Source organism: Schistocerca serialis, chromosome 3 (assembly GCF_023864345.2).
Source record: "Schistocerca serialis cubense isolate TAMUIC-IGC-003099 chromosome 3, iqSchSeri2.2, whole genome shotgun sequence".
Classification (NCBI taxonomy): Eukaryota; Metazoa; Arthropoda; class Insecta; order Orthoptera; family Acrididae; genus Schistocerca; species Schistocerca serialis.
In genome coordinates, this window is record NC_064640.1 from 441,100,415 (window position 1) to 441,119,820 (window position 19,406).

The 19,406-nt window shown below is 40.8% G+C and overlaps 1 protein-coding gene across 1 annotated transcript in view; it reads right to left on the reverse strand.

The window, feature by feature from the left end:
* Positions 1 to 19,406, reverse strand: part of LOC126470334 (aspartate--tRNA ligase, cytoplasmic) — a 106,580-nt gene that overhangs the window by 24,851 nt on the left and 62,323 nt on the right. The window contains exons 8-12 of the mRNA XM_050098120.1: positions 19,255 to 19,402; positions 3,030 to 3,219; positions 1,276 to 1,356; positions 809 to 920; positions 264 to 444 (exon numbers count right to left, since the gene is read on the reverse strand). Coding sequence (XP_049954077.1) covers positions 281 to 444; positions 809 to 920; positions 1,276 to 1,356; positions 3,030 to 3,219; positions 19,255 to 19,402 — 695 coding nt within the window. The 3' untranslated portion in view covers positions 264 to 280. The remainder of the gene's footprint in view (positions 1 to 263; positions 445 to 808; positions 921 to 1,275; positions 1,357 to 3,029; positions 3,220 to 19,254; positions 19,403 to 19,406) is intronic.

The following is a 19,406-nucleotide window of genomic DNA, read 5'->3' on the forward strand; positions in this document are numbered from 1 at the left end:
TGTATTAAAACATTGTAATGAATCCATTAACTGATCTTACCAGTGTACAGTAACTACTTCAGTTAGCAAAAAAGTTGTACAGGATTCTTTACTTCTAAACTGCACTGCCGTGTTGTTCGCTCCTCTTTGTATATTTTTCAAAATTATCTCACCTTTATTAGTACAATCTTAACATATCCAGTAGGTACTTTAGTAGCGACATAAGACTGTGAAAATATAGAAAAATCAATAACATGGGGACACTTCAGACACTGTTTAATTACCTTCTATAACAGAGTCCTCATGGAGTTACTCTTTTTGGATCACGAGGGAACAATGATGTTTTACGAATATTATCCAAACCCAAGTACAACATCACAACTCTTTCCAATCCAATTCCACCTCCTGCATGTGGTGGGCATCCATAACGGAAAGAATCAATGTAAGGTTTGATCTTTTCAATATCTGAAAGAATATTGGAAAAGAAAAATATTAGGATTTCACCTGAATCTGCAGCACTATAGAAAAAAAAACACTGAAATGGAGTCTTCATTTTGTGGTTTTTATTTCATATGACAAAGTTTAACTAAGTTTCATAATACAATTATCCTGAGTACAGGGATTTAGAGATGTTTTACAGAGATAACTTATAACAATCATGGCAGACTGCAAAGAAGCAAAAATAAACAGTAGCAAAATATGGCACTTGTTACACAAGAAGACATGATCAATGGAGGCAGAAACTTAACAACTGGTTTTGCTCTGAACATCAAACAAAGTGATGAATAAACTGAATAAGTTTGTCCAACAGGAAATAATTACAACTTACCAACACCAAGTAGTTTTGCCCTTTCAGTCAAAAATTCTGGGTCATGAATTCTCTGTGCACCAGAGAGTATTTCTTCGCCTCTCATGAACATATCATAAGAGTTTGACTTTTTCTGCAAGGAAAAAAATTCACTTGTGAATAGATGACAGAAGAAAAGCAGTCACAAGGAACCTGAAGATTAATAATTATTTAAGTAACAACACAAACTGAAACATATAGAACAAAATTTTAGCATTTAAATTGAGGGAATGTTTCCATCAAATTTGTAAGGACGGATTTAAACAAATTCCCAGGAAACAGTATCAGAAAAGGTAAATCCTTTATTCTTGTTCAGAGAGCATAAGAGTTGTGCACACTCAACAAGTTTAAATACAGCTGCACAAAGACAGTGAAATATTTTAATCAAAATAAAAAATTATACAAATCATCAGAATTAAAATTACTCAGATATAAACTGTAGAACTTACATTGTCTTTTGGATCGGGCATAGTGTAGAAGGGCCTCACTGCAAGAGGATATTTATCCAGAATATAAAAATCAGTGTCATACTGCAAAATAAAAACTTATGTTAAATGCACTTATAGTGATTCAACAATATTTACACGTTTTTCAGAATGTTGTCTTTAAGAGTAATTAATATAAGATGTAGCATTTCTGGATAAGTAGAAAGATAAAATGCTCACTGATGCACAAACATTTTTAATCTGCATTTAAATTTTAATAATTGATGGACGGTAATGCATTAATATCACTGGAACAAGGTAATCAGCTGATCAAATCATCTTATACATGATGCCACTTACAGTAAATGTAAACCAATGATGTATTGAAAATGTTGCTCTCTAAGTGATAACGTCAACAAAAAGTAAAAATCTACTTTAAAAAATAAACGTGAAGCTTTCCTCTGCCTACTGAATAAGTTCACACAGCCAGTTACAAGAGAACTTACTGTTTACATGGAACTCAAACCACAATGCAGGTTGTCTTCTTTCCCATCATATAAAAAATGTTACTGGAAGTGAAAGATACATTGTATTCCAGTAAAACCCTATGATGTACCGAGATTTGAATGTAGAACCCTTGGATTTCTAGTAAGGAGTAGTATAAAAGCAATGAGATACTACTGAAAAAACTTTCTACATTTAATAAGGGGACACCTTCTGTTCAGAGAGATTAGCGGTCTTCCTTTTAAAAACAGTTCTTCTGCACGCCAGTTATGATAGGCAGTTTCAATCTATACGGCCATCTTCAGATCTATGCAATATTTACAATCTGTAAGTAATCTATGATAAAATTAAAATATATATGAAGTTCACAATTATTCAATGCAATTCAACTATATTTTAATTTTCTATACTCTAATCTGGGTTTATTTAAACACCATACCCTTTTGCCTCCTGATATTTTGTGATAATTTCTTAGTGGAGTGCAGCAAATGATTAGTGCTGTCACCTAAAGGTGGGCTTCAGTCTAAAACCAATAGTGGGGGGAAAAAAAGTTCAATGGCAAAGAAATTGCTTGTTGTTTCTGGCTTCAGTCACAATTTTAACCTTTAAAAGTGCTCTAAACTAACAATTTTTAAATGATACATTGAATTGTTACAAAAGTCTCTGTGCTAAAGCAAATCTCCATGCAACAGAAATGCGACTTTTCTCATTACTAAGAAACTATTTTTGCCATACCATAATAGTGTATGACTGTTAACCAAAATGCAATGCTAGGACAATTTTTGTCAAAACAGATCAACACAATGGCAGTGCACAAACAGTATACTATAAACCTGTTCATGCACTCTGTGAGATAATGGTACAAGACTGAAACAAAACGAAATGAGACTGGTGCTACAAATTTGTGTACTTTTCAATACATTCAATTGGTGGTTGTCAACTTCAAAGTACAACCCATCTCATTCAACACAAGTCAAGAGAGTGAGTGAGTGAGTGTGTGTGTGTGTGTGTGTGTGTGTGTGTGTGTGAGGAGGGGTGGGGGGAGAGAAGTTGAAATACAGAAGCAGAGGTAACTACAGAGGAATATGATGGTTAGAATTATTTTGCGTGAGCTAACTGAATAAAACAGAACTGATAAAATAACACACATATGAGAACAGATAAAAATACTATTTCATTTAAGATGCAACAAATAATTTTCAATACATCTCACTTTTACAAAGGATGTGTATGCCTACAAATATGTTTTTGGAAATAACAGAATACAAACTTACTTTCGCCTTAACTAAGCGTCCCAGTAATTTCTCATTAGTAGTACTAAGATCATCCTCATCCCCCATTTCAACTCCTGCTTCACGTAACATCTTCACACCTTGACTAAATTCAAGTTTCAGAGGTGGATCAATAAACCGAAATGGTTCCACAGGAAACTGTTGTGCTACAGCAGCTATTTCATCAGCGTAACTGTGAGAGATTGCAAACAATAAAATTAATGGTATGTAATTTTAAACTTATAAAAATATAGAAGTGGTACACACAGTTACAATTCCCTCTACACACAATTAGAGACAGCATTCAATTGAATGATACACGACTGATAAATAAAGTGTTTTGATTTAGGGTGCTACACATCTTGATTCTTTGTGTCTTAACCTCAGTAAATTAGAAAAAACACATGCACACACAAATATTATATATAGTTACTGACTGTCCTTTTTCATTTTTTGTCAACTGTTTAATTTCTGGTTGTAAGTTTCAAAAATATAAAGCATAATATTGCAACTCTTCAATTTTACACGTGGTGCTTCATTGGTAAAACTTCTACACATAAGGATGGGCTCACATCACCAACAATGAGGTAAGCTTTCACAGTACAGAACTGTTTTCATTGTAGTCTTAAGTTCAAAGACTGGTTTGATGCAACCCTCCACACTGTGCAAGCCTCTTCATCTCTGCACAACTATTGCAACTTATATCTACTTGAAACAGCAAGCTGTAGTCAAGCACCTCCCCTCCCACATTTCTCTCCATTACCAAATACATGAATACCTGATGCTTCATAACGTGTACCATCAACATCTCCTTTGTTTCAGCAATGTTGTCACACATTTCTTTTCTCCCAAATTGATTTGGTGCCACTTCATTAGTTATATGATCTACCGAGAAAATCTTAAATATTCTTCTGCAGCACCCTATTTCAAAATCTTCTAGTCTCTTCTTGCCAGAACTGTTTGTTGTCCTCTTTTCACTTTTGTTCAAGATTATGCTACAGACAAATACTTTCAGAAAAACTTAACAGTTTATATTAAATATCTACAAATTTCTCTTTATCAGGAATACTTTTCTTGATATTACTAGTCTGGAGTTTACATTATATCTATTTCAGCCACAATCAATTATTTTGCTGCCCAAATAGCAAAACTCATCTACTGTTTAATGTCTCATTTCCCAACACAATTCCCTCAGGTTTGCCTGATTTAATTTGACTGCATTTTCTTCCCCTCTTTTACTTTTGTAGATATTTACCTCATAACCTCTTTTTATGACGATATACATTTCTGCAGTGACACGGGCGCATACTTTCAAACGGCCGCCAATGCAGCAGCACTATATCGTCCACAGAGGGCACCTCAGACTTACGTGCATGCGCGCGCGTGTGCGTGTGTGTGTGTGTGTGTGTGTGTGTGTGTGTGTGAGAGAGAGAGAGAGAGAGAGAGAGAGAGAGAGAGAGAGAGAGAGAGATCAGAGCCCACCATAGGCCCCAGTCTATTTAAGGCTAGCCGAACTACGATCGGCCTCAGTTCTCTATGTGTATTGCTCCAGCTATCTGTGTACGTATTGGTTCCTGCTGAATGGTCATAATTGCTAACCGTGTTACAGAGGACAGTTCGTCGAACGGCAAGAATCATTCGCCATGGTGTTACATCACCTATCACAGACAATCAAACTCAGATACTTCAATCACTGGCTTCTGTTTTGTCTAGCCAGCACGCTCCTCAGTCTGCATTGCCTGCTGTTTTGCCCTCCGCAGCCCCCAAGGTTTTATCCGCCTCCCTTTTCTATGCACGATGAGTCCGTTGAGTAATGGAATGTATACGAGAAATAACTGCGACAACACTTTCAAGATTTTGGGATTACTGACACTATTCCATGCTGTGCCTTGCTCATTTCATGGATATCACCAAGAATGTATGAATGCCTATATCAATTCACCCCTTTGCAGGATCTCTCTTTTTTAACATTTGATCAAATTTGTGAACTTCTTCCAAAATACTACAATAAGCACACCCATGTTAACGCATCCCGGTTTGAGTTCTACAGCTGAAGGAAGCAACAAAATCAATCCCATCAAGCATGGGCCGCTGAATTCCATGGGTTAAGTTGTCACTGTCATTTTCTGTCCGATGTGCATAAACAGCTGTATGCTGATCAGGTGGTGAGAAACGCTATAATTCATTTAGCTCTGGGTCGTGAGGCGCGAGAGTGTGCCCTCCACTGTGAAAATCCATACCTTTCTGAGTTTTTAGCTACTGTACAGCTGTCTGAGGTTTTGCGAGCTATGGATAACCAAACTGAGTCATGGTGTGAGGTATCAGCAATCCACCCCTCTCTTCCACACCAAGCTTCAGATAGTTCACAGGTGGAAGATATGGTTCAGTCTTGTCTTGTGACAGCCAGAGCGACAGCACCAGCAGCAGCGAGTACTGTTTGTATAAAGCGTTTATTTTGCATTTTGTTTACGACCTTCCACTAAGGAAGGGATTCTATTTGTGTTTATCTGCTCTGCATAGTAACTAACAGTTCTTGATAAAACTTTACGTAGTTTTCGTGTTAGATTTCTTAGTGTTTTCTTGATCGTTTAGAACAGAAAGCGCCCTAAAACCGTCTTTTGTTTGTTTCGCGGCCGTTAGCCACTAGTCACTTGAATCGGCAGTTGTCTTGTGACAGCCAGAGCGACAGCACCAGCAGCAGCGAGTACTGTTTGTATAAAGCGTTTATTTTGCATTTTGTTTACGACCTTCCACTAAGGAAGGGATTCTATTTGTGTTTATCTGCTCTGCATAGTAACTAACAGTTCTTGATAAAACTTTACGTAGTTTTCGTGTTAGATTTCATAGTGTTTTCTTGATCGTTTAGAACAGAAAGCGCCCTAAAACCGTCTTTTGTTTGTTTCGCGGCCGTTAGCCACTAGTCACTTGAATCGGCAGTTGTCTTGTGACAGCCAGAGCGACAGCACCACCAGCAGCGAGTACTGTTTGTATAAAGCGTTTATTTTGCATTTTGTTTACGACCTTCCACTAAGGAAGGGATTCTATTTGTGTTTATCTGCTCTGCATAGTAACTAACAGTTCTTGATAAAACTTTACGTAGTTTTCGTGTTAGATTTCTTAGTGTTTTCTTGATCGTTTAGAACAGAAAGCGCCCTAAAACCGTCTTTTGTTTGTTTCGCGGCCGTTAGCCACTAGTCACTTGAATCGGCAGTTGTCTTGTGACAGCCAGAGCGACAGCACCAGCAGCAGCGAGTACTGTTTGTATAAAGCGTTTATTTTGCATTTTGTTTACGACCTTCCACTAAGGAAGGGATTCTATTTGTGTTTATCTGCTCTGCATAGTAACTAACAGTTCTTGATAAAACTTTACGTAGTTTTCGTGTTAGATTTCTTAGTGTTTTCTTGATCGTTTAGAACAGAAAGCGCCCTAAAACCGTCTTTTGTTTGTTTCGCGGCCGTTAGCCACTAGTCACTTGAATCGGCAGTTGTCTTGTGACAGCCAGAGCGACAGCACCAGCAGCAGCGAGTACTGTTTGTACAAAGCGTTTATTTTGCATTTTGTTTACGACCTTCCACTAAGGAAGGGGTTCTATTTGTGTTTATCTGCTCTGCATAGTAACTAACAGTTCTTGATAAAACTTTACGTAGTTTTCGTGTTAGATTTCTTAGTGTTTTCTTGATCGTTTAGAACAGAAAGCGCCCTAAAACCGTCTTTTGTTTGTTTCGCGGCCGTTAGCCACTAGTCACTTGAATCAGCAGTTGTCTTGTGACAGCCAGAGCGACAGCACCAGCAGCAGCGAGTACTGTTTGTATAAAGCGTTTTTGTACTTATTTGCTGCGCTTAGCTTTTAAATAGTTTTTCTGGGAAAACCTAGCGTAGTTTTCGCGTCTCGTATTTCAGTGAGTGTTTCTTGATTATCAGAGTAGCTCATCAGAAGATTATCTTGGGAATTTGTCACCGTATAGAGTAGGGTAAACATAGTCATGTGTAGGGGCTGTGGTTGTTGTAAGCGGACGCAAGGAGAATTGGCCACTCTTCGGGGGCAGGTGGAGGCTTTGTCTGTTAGGCTCATCGAGCTCGAGGCGCAGGCGTCGGCTCGTAGTGGCGTTGGGGCAACTGTGGTGAGACCTATGCCTACTTCGGTGACCTTGGAATCACTAGGAACCCCTGATGTCGCTGCGTCTTCCGGCAGTGAGCATCTTACCGGTCAGCCATCACTCCAGGGTGAATGGCGGACAGTGGTGGGCTCGCGCGTGCCTGGCCGAAAGGCGAAGGTGGGATCTGGCCGCGTGGCAGCTGCCTTACCCCTTTCCAACAGGTACGGGGTGCTTCCTAGTGGTGATGACATCGTTTCCGAGCTACCACAGGGTGCCTCGCCTGTTGGGCCAGTGGCCGATTCTCCGGCAAGGTCCCGACAGTCACAGAGGGCGGGCCTATTAGTTATAGGGAGCTCCAACGTTAGGCGGGTTATGGAGCCCCTCAGGAAAATAGCGGGTAGGTCGGGGAAGAATGCCAGTGTGCACTCGGTGTGCTTGCCGGGGGGTCTCGTCCGTAATGTGGAGGAGGCCCTTCCGGCAGCTATTGAACGCACTGGGTGTGACCGGCTGCATATAGTAGCACATGTCGGAACGAATGACGCCTGCCGCTTGGGTTCTGAGGCCATCCTTGGTTCCTTCCGGCGGCTGGCTGATTTGGTGAAGACAACCAGCATCGCACGCGGAGTGCAAGCTGAGCTTAATATCTGCAGCATAGTGCCCAGAGTCGATCGCGGTCCTCTGGTTTGGAGCCGTGTGGAGGGTCTAAACCAGAGGCTCAGACGACTCTGCGACTATAATGGTTGCAAATTCATCGACCTCCGTTATTGGGTGGAGAACTGTAGGGCCCCCCTAGACAGGTCAGGCGTGCACTACACACCGGAAGCAGCTACTAGGGTAGCAGAGTACGTGTGGCGTGCACACGGGGGTTTTTTAGGTTAGAGGGACCCCCCCTTGGGCGAAACGATAAAATACCTGACGGCTTACCAGAGAGGACATTATCATCGTTGATAAAGAATGTCCGTCCTCAGAGACCAAAAACAGGAAAAGTTAACGTAATATTGGTAAACTGCAGGAGTATCCAGGGCAAGGTTCCTGAATTAGTATCTCTTATTGAAGGAAATAGTGCGCATATAGTATTAGGAACGGAAAGTTGGTTAAAACCGGAAGTGAACAGTAACGAAATCCTAGACACAGAATGGAATATATACCGCAAGGATAGGATAAACGCCAATGGTGGAGGAGTATTTATAGCAGTAAAGAATTCAATAATATCCAGTGAAGTTATTAGCGAATGCGAATGTGAAATAATCTGGGTTAAGTTAAGTATCAAAGGTGGGTCAGATATGATAGTCGGATGCTTCTATAGACCACCTGCATCAGCAACCGTAGTAGTTGAGCGCCTCAGAGAGAACCTGCAGAACGTCGTGAAGAAGTTTCGTGATCATACTATTGTAATAGGGGGAGACTTCAATCTACCAGGTATAGAATGGGATAGTCACACAATCAGAACTGGAGCCAGGGACAGAGACTCTTGTGACATTATCCTGACTGCCTTGTCCGAGAATTACTTCGAGCAGATAGTTAGAGAACCAACTCGTGAAGCTAACGTTTTAGACCTCATAGCAACAAATAGACCGGAACTTTTCGACTCCGTGAATGTAGAAGAGGGTATCAGTGATCATAAGTCAGTGGTTGCATCAATGACTACAAGTGTAATAAGAAATGCCAAGAAAGGAAGGAAAATATATTTGCTTAACAAGAGTGATAGGGCACAAATCGCAGAATACCTGAGTGACCACCATCAAACGTTCATTTCTGAGGAAGAGGATGTGGAACAAAAATGGAAAAAATTCAGAAACATCGTCCAGTACGCCTTAGATAAGTTCGTACCGACTAAGGTCCAAAGCGAGGGGAAAGATCCACCGTGGTATAACAATCATGTACGAAAGGTACTACGGAAACAAAGAAAGCTTCATCATAGGTTTAAGAGTAGTCGAATCATAGCTGATAAGGAAAAGCTGAACGAAGCGAAAAAGAGCGTAAAGAGAGCAATGAGAGAAGCATTCAACGAATTCGAACATAAAACATTGGCAAACAATCTAAACAAGAACCCTAAAAAGTTTTGGTCATATGTAAAATCGGTAAGCGGATCTAAATCCCCTATTCAGTCACTCGTTGACCACGATGGAACCGAAACAGAGGACGACCGAAGAAAGGCAGAAATACTGAATTCAGTGTTCCGAAACTGTTTCACTGCGGAAAATCGTAACACGGTCCCTGACTTCAGCCGTCGCACGGACGCCAAAATGGAAAATATTGAAATAAACGATATCGGAATTGAAAAACAACTGCTATCACTTAGTAGCGGAAAAGCATCCGGACCAGACGAGATACCCTTAAGATTCTACAGTGATTATGCTAAAGAACTTGCCCCCTTTCTATCAGCAATTTATCGTAGATCGCTGGAAGAACGTAAAGTACCTAGCGACTGGAAGAAAGCGCAGGTCGTTCCCATTTTCAAGAAGGGTCATAAATCAGATGCGAATAATTATAGGCCTATTTCGCTTACGTCAATCTGTTGTAGAATAATGGAACATGTTTTATGTTCTCGTATTATGACGTTCTTAGATAATACAAATCTCCTTCATCATAACCAACATGGATTCCGCAAACAGAGATCATGTGAAACTCAGCTCGCCCTATTTGCCCAAGAAATTCACAGTGCCGTAGACACTGGCGAGCAGATTGATGCCGTATTCCTGGACTTCAGGAAGGCATTTGATACGGTTCCGCATTTACGTTTAGTGAAAAAAATACGAGCTTACGGAATATCGGACCAGGTTTGTGATTGGATTCAGGATTTCCTAGAAGAAAGAACACAACATGTCATTCTTAACGGTTCAAAATCTGCAGATGTAGAGGTAATTTCGGGAGTACCGCAGGGAAGCGTGATAGGACCTTTATTGTTTACAATATACATAAATGACTTAGTTGACAACATCGGTAGCTCCGTGAGGCTATTTGCAGATGACACGGTTGTCTACAAGAAAGTAGCAACATCAGAAGACTCGTACGTACTCCAGGAGGACCTGCAGAGGATTAATGCATGGTGCGACAGGTGGCAGCTTTCCCTAAACGTAGATAAATGTAATATAATGCGCATACATAGGGGCAGAAATCCATTCCAGTACGATTATGCCATAGGTGGTAAATCATTGGAAGCGGTAACGACCGTAAAATACTTAGGAGTTACTATCCGGAGCGATCTGAAGTGGAATGATCACATAAAACTAATAGTGGGAAAAGCAGGCGCCAGGTTGAGATTCATAGGAAGAATTCTAAGAAAATGTGACTCATCGACGAAAGAAGTAGCTTACAAAACGCTTGTTCGTCCGATTCTTGAGTATTGCTCATCAGTATGGGACCCTTACCAGGTTGGATTAATAGAAGAGATAGACATGATCCAGCGAAAAGCAGCGCGATTCGTCATGGGGACATTTAGTCAGCGCGAGAGCGTTACGGAGATGCTGAACAAGCTCCAGTGGCGGACACTTCAAGAAAGGCGTTACGCAATACGGAGAGGTTTATTATCGAAATTACGAGAGAGCACATTCCGGGAAGAGATGGGCAACATATTACTACCGCCCACATATATCTCGCGTAATGATCACAACGAAAAGATCCGAGAAATTAGAGCAAATACGGAGACTTACAAGCAGTCGTTCTTCCCACACACAATTCGTGAATGGAACAGGGAAGGGGGGATCAGATAGTGGTACAATAAGTACCCTCCGCCACACACCGTAAGGTGGCTCGCGGAGTATAGATGTAGATGTAGATGTGTACACACGATCACAGTGTCAAGGCGGTCAGCCTTGCTCCCAGTAGCAGCCGCACCAACAATGAAAACAGGGCAGTAAACAGCATACAAGTGGATATAGGAGCTGCAATAACCTTGTTAAACTCGCAACTTTGTAAGGACTCCGACTCCCCTCAGCTTCTCCCTGTGGCACAAAAGTTAGTACAAGGGCTGTTCAAAAGTAAGTCGACTTTTCAAATTGCACGAGCAATGTAAATTCGATTATCGATGTTTTTTTTATGTTGGTACACATGTCCCGAACATTCGATCACAGTTTCAAGTGTACAGCAAACTTCATTTGTTTTTGACAGATGGAAAGGTTAACGTGTTTTAATGTGCTCAGCGATTTTTGATTATTATAAAAAAAAAAAAATGGAGCACAGAATTTGCATCAAATTTTGTGTGAAAAATGAAATCTGTGCTGTAGAACACTTGAAATGTTGCCTGCTCTAAGTCAAAAAAAAATTTTAAAAGTGGTACAAGCTCTTCAAAGATGGCCAGGAAGGTGCTAATGACGAACCTCGCTCTGGACGCCCCAGCACATCAACAACAGATGATAACGTCAAAGCTGTGAAGAAAATTGTTTTGGAAAATCATTGAATTACCATAAGAGACGTTGCTGAGGATGTTGGCATATCGATTGCCTCGTTTCATGCAATTTTTTCGGATGTTTGGGCACGAGATGTGTCAGCGAAGTTTGATCCAAAACTTCTCAACTTTGATTAGAAGAGTCGTCACATGAGCATCCTCGCTGAGGAGCTCTCGAATGACATCAATGTTCCTGATGTGCTCAAAAGGGTCATAACTGGTGACAAAACATGAACTTACGGTTATGACATCGAAACCAAAGCCCAGCTGTCCCAATGGAAACATCTCAGATAGCCAAGACCGAAAAAAGCACGCCAAGATCGATCAAACGTCAAAGTTTTGCTCACTGTTTTTTTCAATTACTGTGGTGTACTGCACCATGAATTTTTGCCTCAAGGTTGTACAGACAATAAAAGGAGTATTACATTGACATTATGTGCCATTTGCAGAAGCAATACACGAAAAACATCTGGAGCTGTGGAAAAACAATTCATGGCTTTTGCATCACAACAATGCACCTGCTCATTCATCGTTGCTTGTGAGAGATTTTTTGGACAAAAACAACACAACAATCATGCCTCAGCCACCATATTCACCGGATTTGGCCCCCTGCAACTTTTTCCTGTTCCCAAAACTATATAGACCTATGAAAGGATGAAGATTTTCAACAACTGAGGAAATAAAAAACTGCATTGCTGGAAGTACTCGAGGCTGTACCAAAAAATGCTTACGAGAAGTGCTTCGAGGATTGGAAGCAGTGTTGGCACAAGTGTATTGTCTTTGAAAGGGATAACATGAATATTGATGAATAAATAAATACTTTTTCATAAAAATATAAAGTCACCTTACTTTTTGAATACACCTTGTAGATTAAAATAAAAAGAGGATTCCTAGTCTCTGGCAGTTTTCTGCCTTATTGACCAACAAGTCAGTAGTCTGGTCACTTACATTTCTTATTGTAGATAATGCGCATACAGAGAATCCTTTTGGATTAGATGCTTTTAAGTTGTTTGGTTTTACCATTTCAGATGAAATGAATTTAATGTCTGAACAAGTGTTGCACACCCAGTTAGATGCACTATGTTTTGAGTTTTCCTCTTCGTTCTCTCCTGGATTGGGGTGTGCTAACAATTTTCAAGCACGCATTACCATGAAGCCTTCTGCTCGACCTTGTTTTCTTTGGGCCCGTCTGATTCCAGTGGCACTAAGAGAACGAGTCAAATATGAATCAGATCGCCTCTCGCAATCTGGCGTTGTTCATCCTATTGCATCAAATGATGATCTACCCCTTTAGTTATAGTAAAGAAACCGTTGGGACGGTTTCACCGCTGTGGCAATTTTAAAGTTTCTGTGAACTCACAAGCTATAGTGGATATATACCAGATACTGTGTCCAGATGAACTCTTTGAGAAGTTATCAAGTGGTCAATATTTCTCAAAAACTGACTTGTCAGATGCCTATTTACAACTCCCTTTAGATAAAAAGTCACAACATATGTTAGTCGTCAGTACCCCTTTTGGCCTGTACCAGTACTTGTGGTTGCCTTTTCAACATTTTTTGGAACAACTTTCAGTGTCTGTGCCAGGTTGTGCAAACTATTTGGATGATACTGTAGTTTTCAGTGCCTCCACTGAGGAACATTTACAAAATCTCTGTAGTCTTATTTTCTGTCTTCCAAGTGGTCGTGTTGCAGTGCAATTTAGAGAAATGTCAATTTTTTCAACCTTCTATTGTTTATCTTGGGTTTGAAGTCTCTCATGAGGGTCTCAAACCCCTGCATCAATGTTTCCAATATTGTGTCACTTTCACGTCCTACTTTACCCAAGGATCTTCCATTTTTTCTAGGCAAAGTCAACTACTACCATAAATTTTTTTCTGGAGCACCAGCAATCGTGCAGCTCTTATTACATGCATTGCTGTGCAAAGGGACTCAGTTTCACTGGTCAACGGCTTGTCCAACTGCGTTTTGCACCCTTAAGACCATGTTGATGTCTGTGCCCTGCTTAGTGACGTACCACCTGGTCACCGATCACAAACCACTGGTTTCCTTAATCAGACCTTCTGTGTCATTACCAGATAAAGCAACATATCACATTCAACATTGGGTTCTTTTCATTTCACATTACGAGATTCATTTCCACTCTACAAATCAACATGAAAATGCTGATGCTTTGCCCCACCTGCCGGTTGATCTGCACCCAAGATTTGATGTGTTGGAATGGCTTTGTTCCCACAGTGACGTCACTGCAGAGCAGCCAGTTGATGGTTTTCCTGTAACTAGCACATGGATCCCATTTTGCAGAAGGTCATAACAATTGTACAACATGGATGGCCTGATTCCCCACCTTCTCATGTGTCTCACCCCTCCATAATTACTACATCTTTCAACACTGATTCTCTGTTGTGGATGGTGTTCTGCTTTTAGACATGGATCACGCAGCCACTCAAGTAGTGATTCCCTCAGTGCATTGTTCAGAGGTTCTCCATTTATTACACGCAGATCATTGGGGTGTATCACACACAAAAGCATTGGTCCATCGACACGTGTTTTGGACTGGCTCGGATGGTGACATTACCCACGTGGTTGTCTCCTGTTCACAGTGTGCGACACACCTAGCAGCTCCCCAGGTGTCACTGCCTCCTTGGTTGATGCCATTGCATGCACGGGACAATATACACGTGGATTTCACTGCCCCCTTTCTTAACACTTATTGGCTGTTGACCGTTGAAGCATATTTTCATTTTCAATGTGGCATTCATCGTGTTTCCACATCCACAACTGCTGCTGTCCCAGCCTCATCCAAATTCGTTTCACACGAAGGCTTGCCCACAAAATAAATGTCCGTAAAGGGTCCACAATTTTCATCGCAAGAGTTTGCGGCATTTTGTCATTCCCATGGTATTTGTCACATCCTCACCCTGGCATTCCATCCACAACCTAATGGTGAGGTGGAACGCCTAGTGCGAACATTCAAAACTGAGATGAAAAAGTATGTTGCCAACTCTTCGTCCCACATTGCCTTAAGTCAGTTTCTCTCCCTGCTCCATTTCACACCATTCAGCGAGAAGAGACTGGTGCAGCTACTTCACACGTATCATCTGCTACACTTCCTGTGCTCTCCGTCCGGAGATCAAACTGTGCAATCGCTGCACCTCTTGCAGATGGGTCTTGCTGCCTGGGCATACAGTTTTGGACATCATTTTAAATGGATTTGAGCTGTCATCGCCAAATGCTCGGTGCAGCACCTCTGCGACATCAGCATGGAGGACGACTTCTGCTCAAGGCACCATGATCAGTTTCAACTTTGCTTGGACGGCTGGGCACCCCCCTATGTCACACCATCACCTCAGAGGTGATCCACATTGGGCATCAGATCACTTGCAACTGCTGGTTCCCCACTTCTGTGCAGGCAATGGCATCCATCCTCTGTGGCCAGCAGTTCCTCTACTGCTTCTGACACCATCGCCAGGGATTCTGTCACCTGTTCCTGAGCAGCAGCTGATACCAATATCATCAACACCGCATGCACCAGCACCGGAGCCAATGTCCAATGTCAACATGGAAAAAATCCACAATGTCGCTGGTGTTGCTGTATGGTTTGACACGGGAAGGTGGGCACAGAATCCATTCACACCCGAAGCACTCCAAACCATAGTACACTCCCATTGCAGTGCGACCCCTTAGCCAGAGCCCAGTGGACACAGAGGACAGCACGGACGTTCTCAAGAATCCGTGATCTCCTTAAGAGAGGAGGGATGCAGCAGTGACACGTGTGCATCCTTTCAAAATGACACGTGTGCGGCAGTGCTATGTCATCCACACTCTTTCTCCCTCTCAACTATAAGCCCCCTTTCATGTACATCAACTATTATAACTGCTGTCTGGTTTCTGTAAAAGTTTGAGATAATATTTCAATTCCTGCATTTTATCACTGCTACTTTCAGTATTTCAAAAAGGGCAATTCCATCAACATTATTCTAAGTCTACAAATGCTATAAATATAATTTTGCCTTTCTTCAGTCTATCTTCTATGTCAAGGCTGCAGTACTGCCTCACGTGTTCCTCCTTTTCACATGAAACCATACCGATATTCACTGAGGTTGGCTTTGATTGGTCTTTCCATTTTCTTGTAAACAGTCTGTGTCAGTTTCCAGAATGAGATTTTCACTCTGCAGCGGAGTGTGCGCTGATATGAAACTTCCTGGCAGATTAAAACTGTGTTCTGCAAGGTTCGCAGGAGAGCTTCTGTAAAGTTTGGAAGGTAGGAGACGAGGTACTGGCAGAAGTGAAGCTGTGAGTACCGGGCGTGAGTCGTGCTTCGGTAGCTCAGTTGGTAGAGCACTTGCCCGCGAAAGGCAAAGGTCCCGAGTTCGAGTCTCGGTCGGGCACACAGTTTTAATCTGCCAGGAAGTTTCATATCAGCGCACACTCCGCTGCAGAGTGAAAATCTCATTCTGGAAACATCCCCCAGGCTGTGGCTAAGCCATGTCTCCGCAATATCCTTTCTTTCAGGAGTGCTAGTTCTGCAAGGTTCGCAGGAGAGCTTCTGTACAGTTTGGAAGGTAGGAGACGAGGTACTGGCAGAAGTGAAGCTGTGAGTACTGGGCGTGAATCGTGCTTCGGTAGCTCAGTTGGTAGAGCACTTGGCCGCGAAAGGCAAAGGTCCCGAGTTCGAGTCTCGGTAGGGCACACAGTTTTAATCTGCCAGGAAGTTTCAGTCTGTGTCAGTATTTCACAATTATGCCTTATTAAACTTCCTGGCAGATTAAAACTGTGTGCCGGACCAAGACTCTAAGTCGGGACCTTTGCCTTTCGCGAACAAGTGCTCCACCAACTGAGCTACCCAAGCATGATTCACGCCCCATCCTCACAGCTTTACTTCTGCCAGTAAAGCATTTGCCCGCAAAAGGCAAAGGTCCCGAGTTCGAGTCTCAGTCCGGCACACAGTTTTCATCTGCCAAGAAGTTTCATATCAGCGCACACTCTGCTGCAGAGTGAAAATCTCATTCCATGCCTTATTAAATTGGTAGTTCTGTAATTATCACACCTGTCAGCACCAACCTTCTCTGAAATTGAAATTAATACATTCATCATCATCATCTTTCAGTCTTTGGGTATTTGCAACTGTCTCAAGTATCTTGCATGCTGGGTGGAATAGTTTTCCCATGATACGTTCCCTCAAGGATCTTAACAGTTATCAGGGAATGTGGTTCACCCCAAATGCCTTGTTTTGATTAAGGTCTTTCACAGCCTCATTAAGTTCTTCTTGCAGTGTCAGCTCCACCATCTCAATTTCATACACTTCCTCTGCTCTTCAAGTTTGTTTCCTTTGTATAGTTCTTCTATGTATTCCTCTCTCTTTTCTGCCTTGCCTTCTTTGCTTAATATGAGTTTCCCACCTTAGTTTTTAATATCTGTACAGCTGCTTCTGTTTTCTACAAAGGTTTCCTTACTTCTTCTGTAGGTGACATCTTTCTTTCCCATCGTCATGCATGCTTCCACAGCTTTGCTTTTCTGCTCTAGCAGTTTCTCTTTGCTATTTTACTCTTCCCATCAATCTAAATTTTTAGACACATATTCCCTTTTGCCTGCTCAGCTTCTTGTGTTTTTACATTTTCTCCTATCATCCATTAAATTCGGTATCTTGAGTGTTATCCAAGAATACCTATTCAACCTTGTCTTTTTGCCTAGTTGTTCCTCTGCTGTTAGCAGTATATCCTCACTCAAATCTGACAATTTTTGCTCTTTAGTGTTCTTTCCCCAGTTTCAATCAATAGTTACTTAATCATCTGTTGTATTTCTCAACATCATCTGGTTTTTTTCAGTTTATCCAGGTCCCAGCTCCTTCATATCTTACCTTTCTGCAATTTCTTCAGTTTTAATCTACAGTCCATAATTAATAAATTATGGTCACAGTTCACATCTGCCCCTGGAAATGTTCTGCAATTTAAAATCTGTTTTTGAAATTTGTCTTACCTTTACGTAATATATTTGAGGCTGTCTTATGTCTCTTCCATAGACAAAACATTATTTCGTGATTCTTAAATCTAATTATGCTTCATTCAGTTTATACCAGGTGGTGTCCCAATTTCACTCCTTTGCCTCAGTCTGCTTTCTTCTATTCTCCCTTTATTCCTTTTCCTACTGTTGAGTTCCAGCCTTCAATCACTATTAAATTTTCCTCTCCCTTAAAAATCTGAATAATTTCTTTTCCTTAGTCATACCTTTTTTCAACCAGTGGGAATGTAAACTTACACTATTGTTGTTTTTTTCTTTTTCTGGAGCCATAGTCATGTAAAATTTTCAAAAGATATTTCTGCCATTTGACTGTAAATAAGGTGTTTATTTCACTATCTAGTTACTAGGCCATCTTCAAGTGTTACAATTTCAAAAACTGTCCAACATGTGTGAAATCATCAGACAATTTTTGACACTGAACACCTGAAAATGATTTAAGGCTGAAATAAAGATAGTGAAATAAACACACTGAATACAGTCAAATCACAGAAATATCTTTTAAAAAATTATACTATTGTGGTGAATGTTGCCTTTGTACCTATCATGGCTGTGATAATGCAGTCACACTGCTGTTCATAGCAGCTCACATGCAATCCTATTTTTTCATTAATTATTATACTTGTTTCTACATTACTCCTGTTTAATGTTCAGTTGATGATCTTGTACCCACTTGATCATAAGTCCCATTCTTCTGTCACCGCATTTCACAAATGTCCGCTATATCTAGCTTCAACTTGCCAATGTGTCTTTTCAGATTCTCTATTCTACCTACAAAATTAAGGGCACCAACATTCCATGTTCAGACTCCTAAACACCAGTTTTGTTTTTCCCAATGATAACATCCCACAGAGTAGTTCCTGGTTAGAGAACTGAATGGGGGACTATTTTACTTCTGGAATTTTCCAAATGGACGCCATCATTATTTAACCATACAATAGAACTGTGTGCCCTTGGCAATGCTATCATCCGTTCACAGCACCAACACAGCAAGGCCATACTGACAAGGCTAGATCAGTCAGTCAGAATAGAGAAGGAAATTGGCTGAATTCTTTCCAAAAGAACGATTCCAGCATTTACCTTGACTAATTTAGGAAAATCTAAATACTGGGCACCGGAAATGATATGACTTGTTTTCGATTGTGTTAGAAATCATTCTGAGATCATAAAATATTGTTATAGAGTGTAACACACCACACGTTGTAAAATCAGTTAGACTAAGTACTTGGTTTTACAATATATGATGCATTCCACACTGTAACCATATTTTATGACCTGAAAATTATAGCTCACACAAGTGGAACAGGTCACATTATTTTATAAACACACTATACAGACACACACGTTGTACTGTAGGTAACTAAATATATAGTATATGAAAACTAAATTAAGTTGCCAATAATAATTGTAAAAAATTAGTGATCTCTACTTAATGTACAGTTTCCTCTTGAGATTTTTTGAAATGGAAAAAAGAAATTAGCACTGCCATCAATGGCCTTGTGCTTTCCAGAATAGCACAGGCACTTACTATACAATTACAATGTTCAATTTATCAGTGAGGGGATTGTCTCAAATTTGATCACAGTTTTAGACACCATACCTGCTGAAGCAGCAAGTAATGTGAAAACTTTAGCACTATAGCCACACAAATGGATAATACCAATGTTATACAGAAACATTAACATTGTTATAAACAACTACATATATCCCTTCAATAGTTGACTTACTTGTCACGTAGACCCTTGAAGATCTGTGTGAAAGTGTTCCCAATAGTGTCTATCACTTCATGGTAGTGGTATTTAAAAGCCATTTCTAAATCAAGTCCAACAAATTCTGTTAAATGGCGATGAGTATTACTGTCTTCAGCACGAAAAACTGT